The sequence below is a fragment of the Uranotaenia lowii genome, chromosome 1 (assembly GCF_029784155.1).
Source record: "Uranotaenia lowii strain MFRU-FL chromosome 1, ASM2978415v1, whole genome shotgun sequence".
NCBI classification, from domain to species: domain Eukaryota; kingdom Metazoa; phylum Arthropoda; class Insecta; order Diptera; family Culicidae; genus Uranotaenia; species Uranotaenia lowii.
The window spans coordinates 57,546,111-57,560,402 of NC_073691.1; the positions used below are offsets into that span (position 1 = coordinate 57,546,111).

Sequence of the window (14,292 nt, forward strand, 5' to 3'; positions counted from 1 at the left end):
AATTTCACTTTGATCGGTTCCGTAGTTTCCGAAAATTGTTTGAAATTTGTCATATTTCTGTTAATTTAGTATGGGAGACCCCCCCCCCCCTCGCTCTGAAAGTATTTTACCATCTCCGACCCCAAAAACTCCTGCATACCAAATTTCACATTGATTGGTTCAGTGGTTTACGAGTCTATAGGGAACAGACAGACAGACAAACATTCATTTTTATATATGGTCGGCATTCGACCAGACCGAACTGAACGCCATCAGCATTTTTTCGAGACACTTGAACTTCATGTGCAAATATTTTCATCTAGAAACAAAATCTTTGATGTTTACGAGCTAGAATCAATAGTTTACAATTCAAGGAATTCATTTTAATAATTCGTGTTCGAATAACTCGAGATTTCGTTTCTGTTGTTTTTAAATTTTCTAATGGCACTCAGTTTCAGGTCTGGTCGAAGGCCGGCCATATATAGATTACAGTTAATAAAAAGAAATCCTTTAAATTTATTTTATTTAATTTTTTTTAATTTCGGTCGTTTTGTTTATAAAGACACAAATCTTTTCGAATCCGCCCTAGTCATGCTTAGGACTTCATATTCTCCAAAATCCACGGAACAAAATGTTCAACCTTCGCGGACAGAAGCGGACCATCGGTAGGGACACGGGCACTGCATTTGGAAGTATCCAGAGAGCCAATTCCGTACAGTACCCAGCGCAAGTTGTGCGGGCCCATGTCGGCCATTTGATATACCGGAGTTCCCGATTCGGTCAGGGCACACCTTCCATTGGTTATCCGGGTGCACAGATGTTTCTCGCTATCGACGGAAATCCCCAGGCCGCGTACCTTCGATTGACATTCGGTTGTTCCCATTCCAGCGAGAGGTTCTTTGCGCAAATCGTCCGAATTTCCGTACCAACTGGCCACCTCGAAGAAGTTGTAACCGAAAGGTTTGTCCGGATTCTGTTGGATCGGAAGACAGATAGGGCGAACAGCTTTGGAGTTTTCGACTTTTCGCGTGAGCCTTATCAGACCCAGGTCACTTCCGGATCGGTGTCCTTCGTGGATGACCGTCGATTCTACGGGCACATCGATCGTCTCGGTACATTCGTAGCTTCCCTTTATGATCTTGCCGCAGTCTTTCGAGGTACTTTTCTTCAACTCTCCCAATCGAACAGACGCTCTGAGAAATAAAATAAAAAAGTTTATGTCATTCCTTTTGGGGAGAAAGAAAAGTGCATCACACTAACAGTTTTTTCCCGTTGTTCAAGCAGCGCGCCGTTGTCAGCACGTATTGATTGCTGATTAACGCCCCAAGGCACTGATCCTCAACGAACTTGTTGCTTTTAGCATCCCGATACAACAAAATAGCTATCCAAGGCACTTCAGTGACTTCCGCAATGCTCAAACCTGCTCGATAGCCTCCACCGTAGCCACATTGGGAAAAATCAAGCTCGAAAACCTTATCCGGTTGACAGCAAACTCCTTGAGCTGATCCCAGGTTGCACTTCAGAGCTTGACGTTCCTGAGCACTCTTGATTGCCACATGGGGGCACTGGTTCTCCGGAACGCACTGGCCGGGCAGCCGAGGTTTTATGCTACATGGTACGGGATCTAGAATTGATCACATTAAAGTAGAAACCACTTTTAGCTGTAAAAAAAATTCTGAAAATCAGCTCACTCTGGCTGTGGACAACTGCTACCGCAACGAATCCGATCGTCAGAAAAACTCCTCGATGCCACATTTTGCACAGGACTGATAAGCGGATCGATTGTCGATCGATGATTTATACTTACGATCAGTGTCGGGTTTCCCCGCTCTCTTGTGATCTATTGCAATCTATCGGTGGCACAATCTGGTTCAGCTAGACTTCTTATCTCAAAGTCAATCCGCCTTCGAGGTAGAAATGTATATGGGAAGACCGATAGATGATAGTAGTGATCATTTCCGCAGGCAAGGGATTGTGCCGACTGTGCCATGACGAAAAGCCCAGTTTCTCCGGTATTTACTTTTCCATGCTAAGGAAACGATGAATGACATGGATGATGTACCCTTTCTGTTATCACAACAAGGCATGATCGAATTTAGGACCTTTTTTGGGGTCGTCAATCAACATTTTAACCTCCACCAATGCAGTGTCTTTAATATATTTCCGTACTACCCATTTCCTATAATATTCACAAAAAGCAGGGCAAATCTGGCTTATTTCCAAAAATCAGAAAAAAACGGAGGCTTATCAGGTTATCTGAGGGTTGCCATCCGTCCCGCAAAAGTGGGACATGTCCCGCTTTTCTAGAGAATGTCCCGCCGTCCCGCTTTTTTCTCAAAATGTCCCGCTTTTTTCTGAGAAAAGTTTTGTTGTATATTCAACCATCTTTAGATTTCCACTTCAAAATAGTTGGTTCGTGCTTGATGAAAATGCTTCTAAAAAAATCTCTCCTCGATTATATTCAACTCCTGTAATTTTTTTTTTTCAAATCTTTACTCATCCATTTATGATTTTAAAAAAAATAGAAAAAATCCTACTTAATCCTCATTTACCGATAAGGCTGTAAAAATTAAATTGGTAACACTTTTATGACATTTCACTGACTTACACTGGAAAAACCTTAGCTTCAATTTAAATTTATTGGTTCAACACAACAAATCATTCAAATATGATGCTTTATTTGTGTTTTGTTTTCTCCAAATTAGCAGCATTTTTTATATAAGACAAGAGTAAATAACACGTTTAGTTCTAAGCATTTAAGGTTGCCAGAATATTTACCAGACATATTTGAACTGGACGAATCCTGGTATTTTTGTCTAAAAACCCGGAAAAATCCGGTCATCAGATTTCAAAATTTTCAACCATAAATCCGGGCAATATCCAAGCAAGTTTGATCAAAACCAATGAATTATTTAAGAAAATATGAAAAAATTATTTTAAAATATATTTTAACATTAAAATACATCAGCCGGTTTTAAATCGTATTTTAGGCTGCATAAAAATTTTTCATTATTATGTATATTATACTTGTTCAAAAAAATCATTGCAATGTTTTTTTTAACTCAATTTAAGTTTTTTTTCTGAGTTGTGGAAATAAAGCGAATAAATCAGTGCGAAATCCAGACTTTATTCTACGAAATCCGGGCAACCGGGCCGGACCGAACTTTTCCTAAATTTTGTATCAAATAACCTTAACAATCTGGTTAAGTTGAGCGTTCTTTGAGCACGTTCTAGCGATGCTAATATTTTTCGACCGAAGAAAATATTATGTAAGTTGCTTCCATGATGATGGCTCCAGATGTTTCTCCGAAATCCTAGCAGAATCCCTAAAAAAAACTATTTCCAATTCAATGGTAGATCATAAAAAACGGCGATTTCAAAATATAAAAACTTTCTTCGAATTTCGAATTTTAAATCCCTCTGAACTATAACAATTTCGACTTTAGTTTTCACAGTAAACAAAGAAGATAGTTGAATTCTAGTAGTGAGAATTCAATTTCCTTTACAATTTCCAGTTATCCATATTTTATTATTTTCTAAGAACTATTTCAGCTAAAGAAACCTAAACATATGTTTATTGTTTATTGTTTATTGTTGCTTTTAAATCGTCTGACATAATTGTCTTAATGATAAAACTTAATTTAAGGTTACATAAATAAATAAATTGCTCGAGCGATGATTTTTCAACTATTATTTCTCAATTCGTCTCTCAGATAAGATTCAATACGACGTTTAAAGGTTGTGGTACATACATTGAAGTCGAAAAGCATATAAAATCCTAGGAAGCTAATTTTTGCAGACCGTAAAGGGTCGTTACTACCATACCGCGTACTTCTTGATTCGAGTGAAAGCCAGTCTCGATTTCGAAGAGCTCTTTCTGGAGCATAGATATTACAGCGAGATAGCAACCATGAACAGTCGATTTCATTTCGTAAAACCTTTGCCACGAACAGTTATTGGCCGATGACATGACGATCCGAGAGTGTGAGAAGACCCAGTAAAGCACAACGCTGGGCATACGGTGGCTGGTTTAGAGGATTATCCCAAGGCAACTCCCGAAGAGCATATCGCACAAATCTTCTTTGAATAGCTTCAAAACGTGCAATCCATACAGCTTCAAATGGCCACCAAACAAGGCTTGCAGATTCTAATGTTGAACAAACCAAACAGCAGTATAGAGCTCGCAGGCAGGCAGGATCAATAAATTCTTTGCTCATACAAATTATAAATCCCAGCATCCCGTTAGCTTTTTCAATAGTAGCAGAGTAGTGGTGCTTAAAAGTCATATGACTGTCTAAAATAACACCAAGATCCTTTATTCGGTCTACACGATGTAATTGTTCGCCAAAAATATTATAATCGTACAAGAAAGGCTGTTTCCTGCGTCCAAATGTTATGATACAACACTTAGCAACACTCAAAACCAGAGAGTTGACAGCACACCAGTTCACTACTGTATTGAGTTATTGTTGTAATTCGTAGCAATCAGCAAGACTGTTTATGATCAGAAATATTTTCAGATCATCCGCATACATGAGTACTCCACATCCAGCAAGAAGCGTGTTTATATCATTGCAGAACAGCGTGAACAATAATGGTCCCAAATTGCTACCTTGTGGTACCCCTGCTATCGGATTGAATTCTGTTGATTCAGTGGAGCCAATTCTGACTGCTAAACGACGGTTTGTTAGGTAGCTTCTGATCCATAAACACAGTCTTTCCGAAAATCCTAAATGACGTAACTTTCTGAGCAAAATTTCGTGATTCACTGAATCAAACGCAGCTATAATATCCGCATATATAGCATCAATTTGCTTTCCGCCATCAATATTGGATAAACATAATGAGGTAAACACTGTCAGGTTTGAGGTTACTGATCGTTTGGGAAAAAATCCATGCTGATTTTCAGAAATCCAATTCCGGCACGCTGAAAACATTACATCATTGACGATCCTCTCCAAAACCTTCGAGCAGGCAGCAAGCGACGTGACACCTCGATAATTACTCACATCCTGTCACCTTTTTTAAACACAGGGCTCATGAATGATCTTTTCCAGATGTCAGGAAATTTTAGTTGATCGAAGGACTGATTAAATATGTGAGTTAGAGGCTTTACTAGTATGGCGCTACATCTTTTCAAAACGCACGAAGGTATTCCATCTTTTCCGGCTGAGGTAGAAAACTTCAAATTGTTGATAGCATCAAGAACCATTTCTTCAGTAATCGCGAAGATGTCGAGGTCTAACACATCTCTGGGTAACAGAGTGACGGCTGCATTGATTTGATCTGTACTTAACGAATGCATCGGAAAAACACTGGAAAAATGACTGGCAAAGAGGTTACATTTCTCAGCAGAAGATTTGGCAGTTCTGTCTTTCAAATGAAGCATCGCAGGTAGACCAGACTCCTTTCTTTATTTGTTAACAAACTTCCAGAACGTTTTTGGATTGCGGCGAAGCTTAGATTGCGTGCAATCCAAATAGCGACGGTAGCAAAAACGATTGTAGATCCGATATCTTCTGGTGGCATCATTTAATTTCATTTTGATAAACGGACAGCGGAAGCTACTAAACTGTCGTAACCATTTTGATCGAAGCCGTTTTAACCGTTTTAGTCGAATATTTATCCAAGGAGGTCGGAGCGGAGGCCAAACCAGCGGTACAGAATTATCGAAAACTTCAGTCATAATAGAGCAGAATGTACTCACAGCCATATCTTCATCAGTACATCTTTGGAGAATCGTCCAGTCAATTTCAGATAGCGCTCGGTTCATTAACTCAAAATCAGCACGACGGAAATTACGAGCAGATGCATCGAATTCATCAACAAAACCTACAGGTTTCGGAAAAGAAATGTCAAACTCAAGCGGAGGATGATGCACGTCTATTGGAATAACAACTTCGCTGGCCTCGATGATGGTGCTCATCAAAATAGACTCATCAGTGAATACTAAATCCAACATTCGATTATACTGGTTCCGTATTCCGTTTCTTTGATGCATTCCATTCAAGACAGTCCCATCCACTAAAGAGGCACTAACCGTACTCATCACTGATGTGGAATCGACCGACAAGCTGTTGCCATGAGATGACCAGGGATCCACAGTAATTGAGGTTGGTTAAAATCGCCTAGAAAAATCATACCGCATGAAGAATGTTGCAATCTAGCTTCCGAAAGAGCATTCACGTGAAGATCTAGAATTGATATGTCTTGGCTTTTTTCTGGTGGAATATACGCTAAGCCGATCAAAAACGAACTATGTGCACAAGACACTTTCACCCACAAGTTTTCAATGCTACTGGCATTTCCAATTGTTACGATGGATGAGCTATATTTGCTCGAAATAGCTACAAGGACTCCTCCACCACGACTACGCCTACTGTTGGAGATATTTCTGTCACAACGAAAAACAGTGTAGTCTGAACAGAAAAGTTGACTTGAAGGTATAGAAGAGTCAAGCCAGGTTTCGGTAAAGGTGTAAACATCGTAACCGAGCTCTGATGTTGAGATAAAACACTCGGAGATTTTTGATTTCAGCCCACGAACATTTTGATAGTATACGCGCAAACCATGCGGATCAGTAGTACGATGTGTTGTTTCCGCAGTATTACGATGATGAATGGGGCGCATGCTGGAAGGCGATGGGCAATCACTGAACGCATTGGGAAATAAATATGGGTACTTGCCTGAACGCACAGGCTGGAGAACCCCGTTGCCTTCTTCGAACACAGGGCCGGGACGACTGTTGACGCTGGCTAGAAACTGCGCGACTGTGACGAAGGGCTCTGGGGACTCCATTGTGCTCAATCCGTTGCGTCCCGGTGAACCAGTGGCAGGCTGAAGCGTTAAGTTGATATCCTCGACGACAGAAACGATCGTATCCGATGTACACGGAGCGGGGCTGGAAGGCATATGAACATCACCGGGAGAAATGCCTAAATGACACAAATACTTGCCGTGACATGGCAATTGGAAGCCTCCCACTGGACCACCTGATCGATAAACGGGACGACTTGGTGCAGGAACAATCGATCGTTGGTGGTCAGAGTAGAGAGCTTCCGAATTGGCATGAGTGGTGCGTCCCGGTGACCATTGAGAATATGGCGAAATAGTTTCGCTGTCCGAGGTGTTGCTAGTGGCAGATTGAAGCGATGCGTTGACGTCCTCGAGAATTCGATTGTCGTAATAAGCCGAAAAAATAGTAACATCGGATGCGCATGAAGCGGGGCTAGAAGGCAAAGCTGCATGACCGGAAGAAGTGCTCAAATGGGACAAATACTTGCCTTGAAATGGCAATTGGAAGCCTCCCCCTGGACCACCTGACCGAAAAACGGGACGGCTTGATGCAGGAACAATCAGTCGTTGGTGGCCAGAGAAAAGAGCTTCCGAATTGGCTAGAGAAGTGCGTCCCGATATCCAATAAGAAAGCGGCGAAACAGATTCGTAGTTTTTGATTTCATTTGCAGCAGGAATGGTGGGTTTAAAATGGCGATCTCTACAGCGGTCCACGAAGGAATAGGAATGTTCATAAAAATTATGTTTTATAGAGTTTCTAAAATGTTCCGTTCTAACGTTCCCTTTGACAAAAATGACAAAACTGACAAAAATGACAAAAATGACAAAAATGACAAAAATGACAAAAATGACAAAAATGACAAAAATGACAAAAATGACAAAAATGACAAAAATGACAAAAATGACAAAAATGACAAAAATGACAAAAATGACAAAAATGACAAAAATGACAAAAATGACAAAAATGACAAAAATGACAAAAATGACAAAAATGACAAAAATGACAAAAATGACAAAAATGACAAAAATGACAAAAATGACAAAAATGACAAAAATGACAAAAATGACAAAAATGACAAAAATGACAAAAATGACAAAAATGACAAAAATGACAAAAATGACAAAAATGACAAAAATGACAAAAATGACAAAAATGACAAAAATGACAAAAATGACAAAAATGACAAAAATGACAAAAATGACAAAACTGACAAAAATGACAAAAATGACAAAAATGACAAAAATGACAAAAATGACAAAAATGACAAAAATGACAAAAATGACAAAAATGACAAAAATGACAAAAATGACAAAAATGACAAAAATGACAAAAATGACAAAAATGACAAAAATGACAAAAATGACAAAAATGACAAAAATGACAAAAATGACAAAAATGACAAAAATGACAAAAATGACAAAAATGACAAAAATGACAAAAATGACAAAAATGACAAAAATGACAAAAATGACAAAAATGACAAAAATGACAAAAATGACAAAAATGACAAAAATGACAAAAATGACAAAAATGACAAAAATGACAAAAATGACAAAAATGACAAAAATGACAAAAATGACAAAAATGACAAAAATGACAAAAATGACAAAATGACAAAAATGACAAAAATGACAAAAATGACAAAAATGACAAAAATGACAAAAATGACAAAAATGACAAAAATGACAAAAATGACAAAAATGACAAGAATGACAAAAATGACAAAAATGACAAAAATGACAAAAATGACAAAAATGACAAGAATGACAAAAATGACAAAAATGACAAAAATGACAAAAATGACAAAAATGACAAAAATGACAAAAATGACAAAAATGACAAAAATGACAAAAATGACAAAAATGACAAAAATGACAAAAATGACAAAAATGACAAAAATGACAAAAATGACAAAAATGACAAAAATGACAAAAATGACAAAAATGACAAAAATGACAAAAATGACAAAAATGACAAAAATGACAAAAATGACAAAAATGACAAAAATGACAAAAATGACAAAAATGACAAAAATGACAAAAATGACAAAAATGACAAAAATGACAAAAATGACAAAAATGACAAAAATGACAAAAATGACAAAAATGACAAAAATGACAAAAATGACAAAAATGACAAAAATGACAAAAATGACAAAAATGACAAAAATGACAAAAATGACAAAAATGACAAAAATGACAAAAATGACAAAAATGACAAAAATGACAAAAATGACAAAAATGACAAAAATGACAAAAATGACAAAAATGACAAAAATGACAAAAATGACAAAAATGACAAAAATGACAAAAATGACAAAAATGACAAAAATGACAAAAATGACAAAAATGACAAAAATGACAAAAATGACAAAAATGACAAAAATGACAAAAATGACAAAAATGACAAAAATGACAAAAATGACAAAAATGACAAAAATGACAAAAATGACAAAAATGACAAAAATGACAAAAATGACAAAAATGACAAAAATGACAAAAATGACAAAAATGACAAAAATGACAAAAATGACAAAAATGACAAAAATGACAAAAATGACAAAAATGACAAAAATGACAAAAATGACAAAAATGACAAAAATGACAAAAATGACAAAAATGACAAAAATGACAAAAATGACAAAAATGACAAAAATGACAAAAATGACAAAAATGACAAAAATGACAAAAATGACAAAAATGACAAAAATGACAAAAATGACAAAAATGACAAAAATGACAAAAATGACAAAAATGACAAAAATGACAAAAATGACAAAAATGACAAAAATGACAAAAATGACAAAAATGACAAAAATGACAAAAATGACAAAAATGACAAAAATGACAAAAATGACAAAAATGACAAAAATGACAAAAATGACAAAAATGACAAAAATGACAAAAATGACAAAAATGACAAAAATGACAAAAATGACAAAAATGACAAAAATGACAAAAATGACAAAAATGACAAAAATGACAAAAATGACAAAAATGACAAAAATGACAAAAATGACAAAAATGACAAAAATGACAAAAATGACAAAAATGACAAAAATGACAAAAATGACAAAAATGACAAAAATGACAAAAATGACAAAAATGACAAAAATGACAAAAATGACAAAAATGACAAAAATGACAAAAATGACAAAAATGACAAAAATGACAAAAATGACAAAAATGACAAAAATGACAAAAATGACAAAAATGACAAAAATGACAAAAATGACAAAAATGACAAAAATGACAAAAATGACAAAAATGACAAAAATGACAAAAATGACAAAAATGACAAAAATGACAAAAATGACAAAAATGACAAAAATGACAAAAATGACAAAAATGACAAAAATGACAAAAATGACAAAAATGACAAAAATGACAAAAATGACAAAAATGACAAAAATGACAAAAATGACAAAAATGACAAAAATGACAAAAATGACAAAAATGACAAAAATGACAAAAATGACAAAAATGACAAAAATGACAAAAATGACAAAAATGACAAAAATGACAAAAATGACAAAAATGACAAAAATGACAAAAATGACAAAAATGACAAAAATGACAAAAATGACAAAAATGACAAAAATGACAAAAATGACAAAAATGACAAAAATGACAAAAATGACAAAAATGACAAAAATGACAAAAATGACAAAAATGACAAAAATGACAAAAATGACAAAAATGACAAAAATGACAAAAATGACAAAAATGACAAAAATGACAAAAATGACAAAAATGACAAAAATGACAAAAATGACAAAAATGACAAAAATGACAAAAATGACAAAAATGACAAAAATGACAAAAATGACAAAAATGACAAAAATGACAAAAATGACAAAAATGACAAAAATGACAAAAATGACAAAAATGACAAAAATGACAAAAATGACAAAAATGACAAAAATGACAAAAATGACAAAAATGACAAAAATGACAAAAATGACAAAAATGACAAAAATGACAAAAATGACAAAAATGACAAAAATGACAAAAATGACAAAAATGACAAAAATGACAAAAATGACAAAAATGACAAAAATGACAAAAATGACAAAAATGACAAAAATGACAAAAATGACAAAAATGACAAAAATGACAAAAATGACAAAAATGACAAAAATGACAAAAATGACAAAAATGACAAAAATGACAAAAATGACAAAAATGACAAAAATGACAAAAATGACAAAAATGACAAAAATGACAAAAATGACAAAAATGACAAAAATGACAAAAATGACAAAAATGACAAAAATGACAAAAATGACAAAAATGACAAAAATGACAAAAATGACAAAAATGACAAAAATGACAAAAATGACAAAAATGACAAAAATGACAAAAATGACAAAAATGACAAAAATGACAAAAATGACAAAAATGACAAAAATGACAAAAATGACAAAAATGACAAAAATGACAAAAATGACAAAAATGACAAAAATGACAAAAATGACAAAAATGACAAAAATGACAAAAATGACAAAAATGACAAAAATGACAAAAATGACAAAAATGACAAAAATGACAAAAATGACAAAAATGACAAAAATGACAAAAATGACAAAAATGACAAAAATGACAAAAATGACAAAAATGACAAAAATGACAAAAATGACAAAAATGACAAAAATGACAAAAATGACAAAAATGACAAAAATGACAAAAATGACAAAAATGACAAAAATGACAAAAATGACAAAAATGACAAAAATGACAAAAATGACAAAAATGACAAAAATGACAAAAATGACAAAAATGACAAAAATGACAAAAATGACAAAAATGACAAAAATGACAAAAATGACAAAAATGACAAAAATGACAAAAATGACAAAAATGACAAAAATGACAAAAATGACAAAAATGACAAAAATGACAAAAATGACAAAAATGACAAAAATGACAAAAATGACAAAAATGACAAAAATGACAAAAATGACAAAAATGACAAAAATGACAAAAATGACAAAAATGACAAAAATGACAAAAATGACAAAAATGACAAAAATGACAAAAATGACAAAAATGACAAAAATGACAAAAATGACAAAAATGACAAAAATGACAAAAATGACAAAAATGACAAAAATGACAAAAATGACAAAAATGACAAAAATGACAAAAATGACAAAAATGACAAAAATGACAAAAATGACAAAAATGACAAAAATGACAAAAATGACAAAAATGACAAAAATGACAAAAATGACAAAAATGACAAAAATGACAAAAATGACAAAAATGACAAAAATGACAAAAATGACAAAAATGACAAAAATGACAAAAATGACAAAAATGACAAAAATGACAAAAATGACAAAAATGACAAAAATGACAAAAATGACAAAAATGACAAAAATGACAAAAATGACAAAAATGACAAAAATGACAAAAATGACAAAAATGACAAAAATGACAAAAATGACAAAAATGACAAAAATGACAAAAATGACAAAAATGACAAAAATGACAAAAATGACAAAAATGACAAAAATGACAAAAATGACAAAAATGACAAAAATGACAAAAATGACAAAAATGACAAAAATGACAAAAATGACAAAAATGACAAAAATGACAAAAATGACAAAAATGACAAAAATGACAAAAATGACAAAAATGACAAAAATGACAAAAATGACAAAAATGACAAAAATGACAAAAATGACAAAAATGACAAAAATGACAAAAATGACAAAAATGACAAAAATGACAAAAATGACAAAAATGACAAAAATGACAAAAATGACAAAAATGACAAAAATGACAAAAATGACAAAAATGACAAAAATGACAAAAATGACAAAAATGACAAAAATGACAAAAATGACAAAAATGACAAAAATGACAAAAATGACAAAAATGACAAAAATGACAAAAATGACAAAAATGACAAAAATGACAAAAATGACAAAAATGACAAAAATGACAAAAATGACAAAAATGACAAAAATGACAAAAATGACAAAAATGACAAAAATGACAAAAATGACAAAAATGACAAAAATGACAAAAATGACAAAAATGACAAAAATGACAAAAATGACAAAAATGACAAAAATGACAAAAATGACAAAAATGACAAAAATGACAAAAATGACAAAAATGACAAAAATGACAAAAATGACAAAAATGACAAAAATGACAAAAATGACAAAAATGACAAAAATGACAAAAATGACAAAAATGACAAAAATGACAAAAATGACAAAAATGACAAAAATGACAAAAATGACAAAAATGACAAAAATGACAAAAATGACAAAAATGACAAAAATGACAAAAATGACAAAAATGACAAAAATGACAAAAATGACAAAAATGACAAAAATGACAAAAATGACAAAAATGACAAAAATGACAAAAATGACAAAAATGACAAAAATGACAAAAATGACAAAAATGACAAAAATGACAAAAATGACAAAAATGACAAAAATGACAAAAATGACAAAAATGACAAAAATGACAAAAATGACAAAAATGACAAAAATGACAAAAATGACAAAAATGACAAAAATGACAAAAATGACAAAAATGACAAAAATGACAAAAATGACAAAAATGACAAAAATGACAAAAATGACAAAAATGACAAAAATGACAAAAATGACAAAAATGACAAAAATGACAAAAATGACAAAAATGACAAAAATGACAAAAATGACAAAAATGACAAAAATGACAAAAATGACAAAAATGACAAAAATGACAAAAATGACAAAAATGACAAAAATGACAAAAATGACAAAAATGACAAAAATGACAAAAATGACAAAAATGACAAAAATGACAAAAATGACAAAAATGACAAAAATGACAAAAATGACAAAAATGACAAAAATGACAAAAATGACAAAAATGACAAAAATGACAAAAATGACAAAAATGACAAAAATGACAAAAATGACAAAAATGACAAAAATGACAAAAATGACAAAAATGACAAAATTGACAAAAATGACAAAAATGACAAAAATGACAAAAAGGACAACAATGACAAAAATGACAAAAAATGAAAAAAAATGAAAAAAGTGACAAAAATGACAAAAATGACAAAAATAACAAAAATGACAAAAATAACAAAAATGACAAAAACGACAAAATACCGAAAATAACAAAAATAACAAAATTGATCAAATTGATAAAACAATAAATGAAAAATATTTACAAATTGCAGGATTTAATTAAATTTAAAAATATAACACAATTTACAAAAATAACCAAATTATCAAAATCGACAAGAATCCAAAGATTATTAAATTGTTGTTGTTTTAAAAAAATACAAAATTAAATTTAAGAAAAAAATTAAAAAGTTTTAAAATATTACGAAATGTTAAATATTGACAAAATGTTAAAAAATTGAAAAAATTGAAAAATCAACAAAATGGACAAAAAAAACATTGTTGGCTTAGTTTACATTATTTATATCTACTTGGAAAATTTGATTATCAACTTGAAAAAAAAATTACAAACTTAAAACAGAATTAAAAA

General features: G+C 32.0%; 1 protein-coding gene across 1 annotated transcript; it reads right to left on the reverse strand.

Moving 5' to 3' along the window:
* Positions 1–471: 471 nt before the first annotated feature.
* On the reverse strand, positions 472–1,828 carry LOC129740377 (spaetzle-processing enzyme-like). The gene is made up of 3 exons (XM_055732035.1): positions 1,671–1,828; positions 1,240–1,603; positions 472–1,172 (listed from the first exon to the last, which is right to left on the reverse strand). The coding sequence occupies exons 1-3, from the start codon at positions 1,732–1,734 to the stop codon at positions 575–577; spliced, it is 1,026 nt and encodes a 341-aa protein (XP_055588010.1). The 5' UTR covers positions 1,735–1,828; the 3' UTR covers positions 472–574.
* Between the last annotated feature and the right edge of the window lie 12,464 nt (positions 1,829–14,292).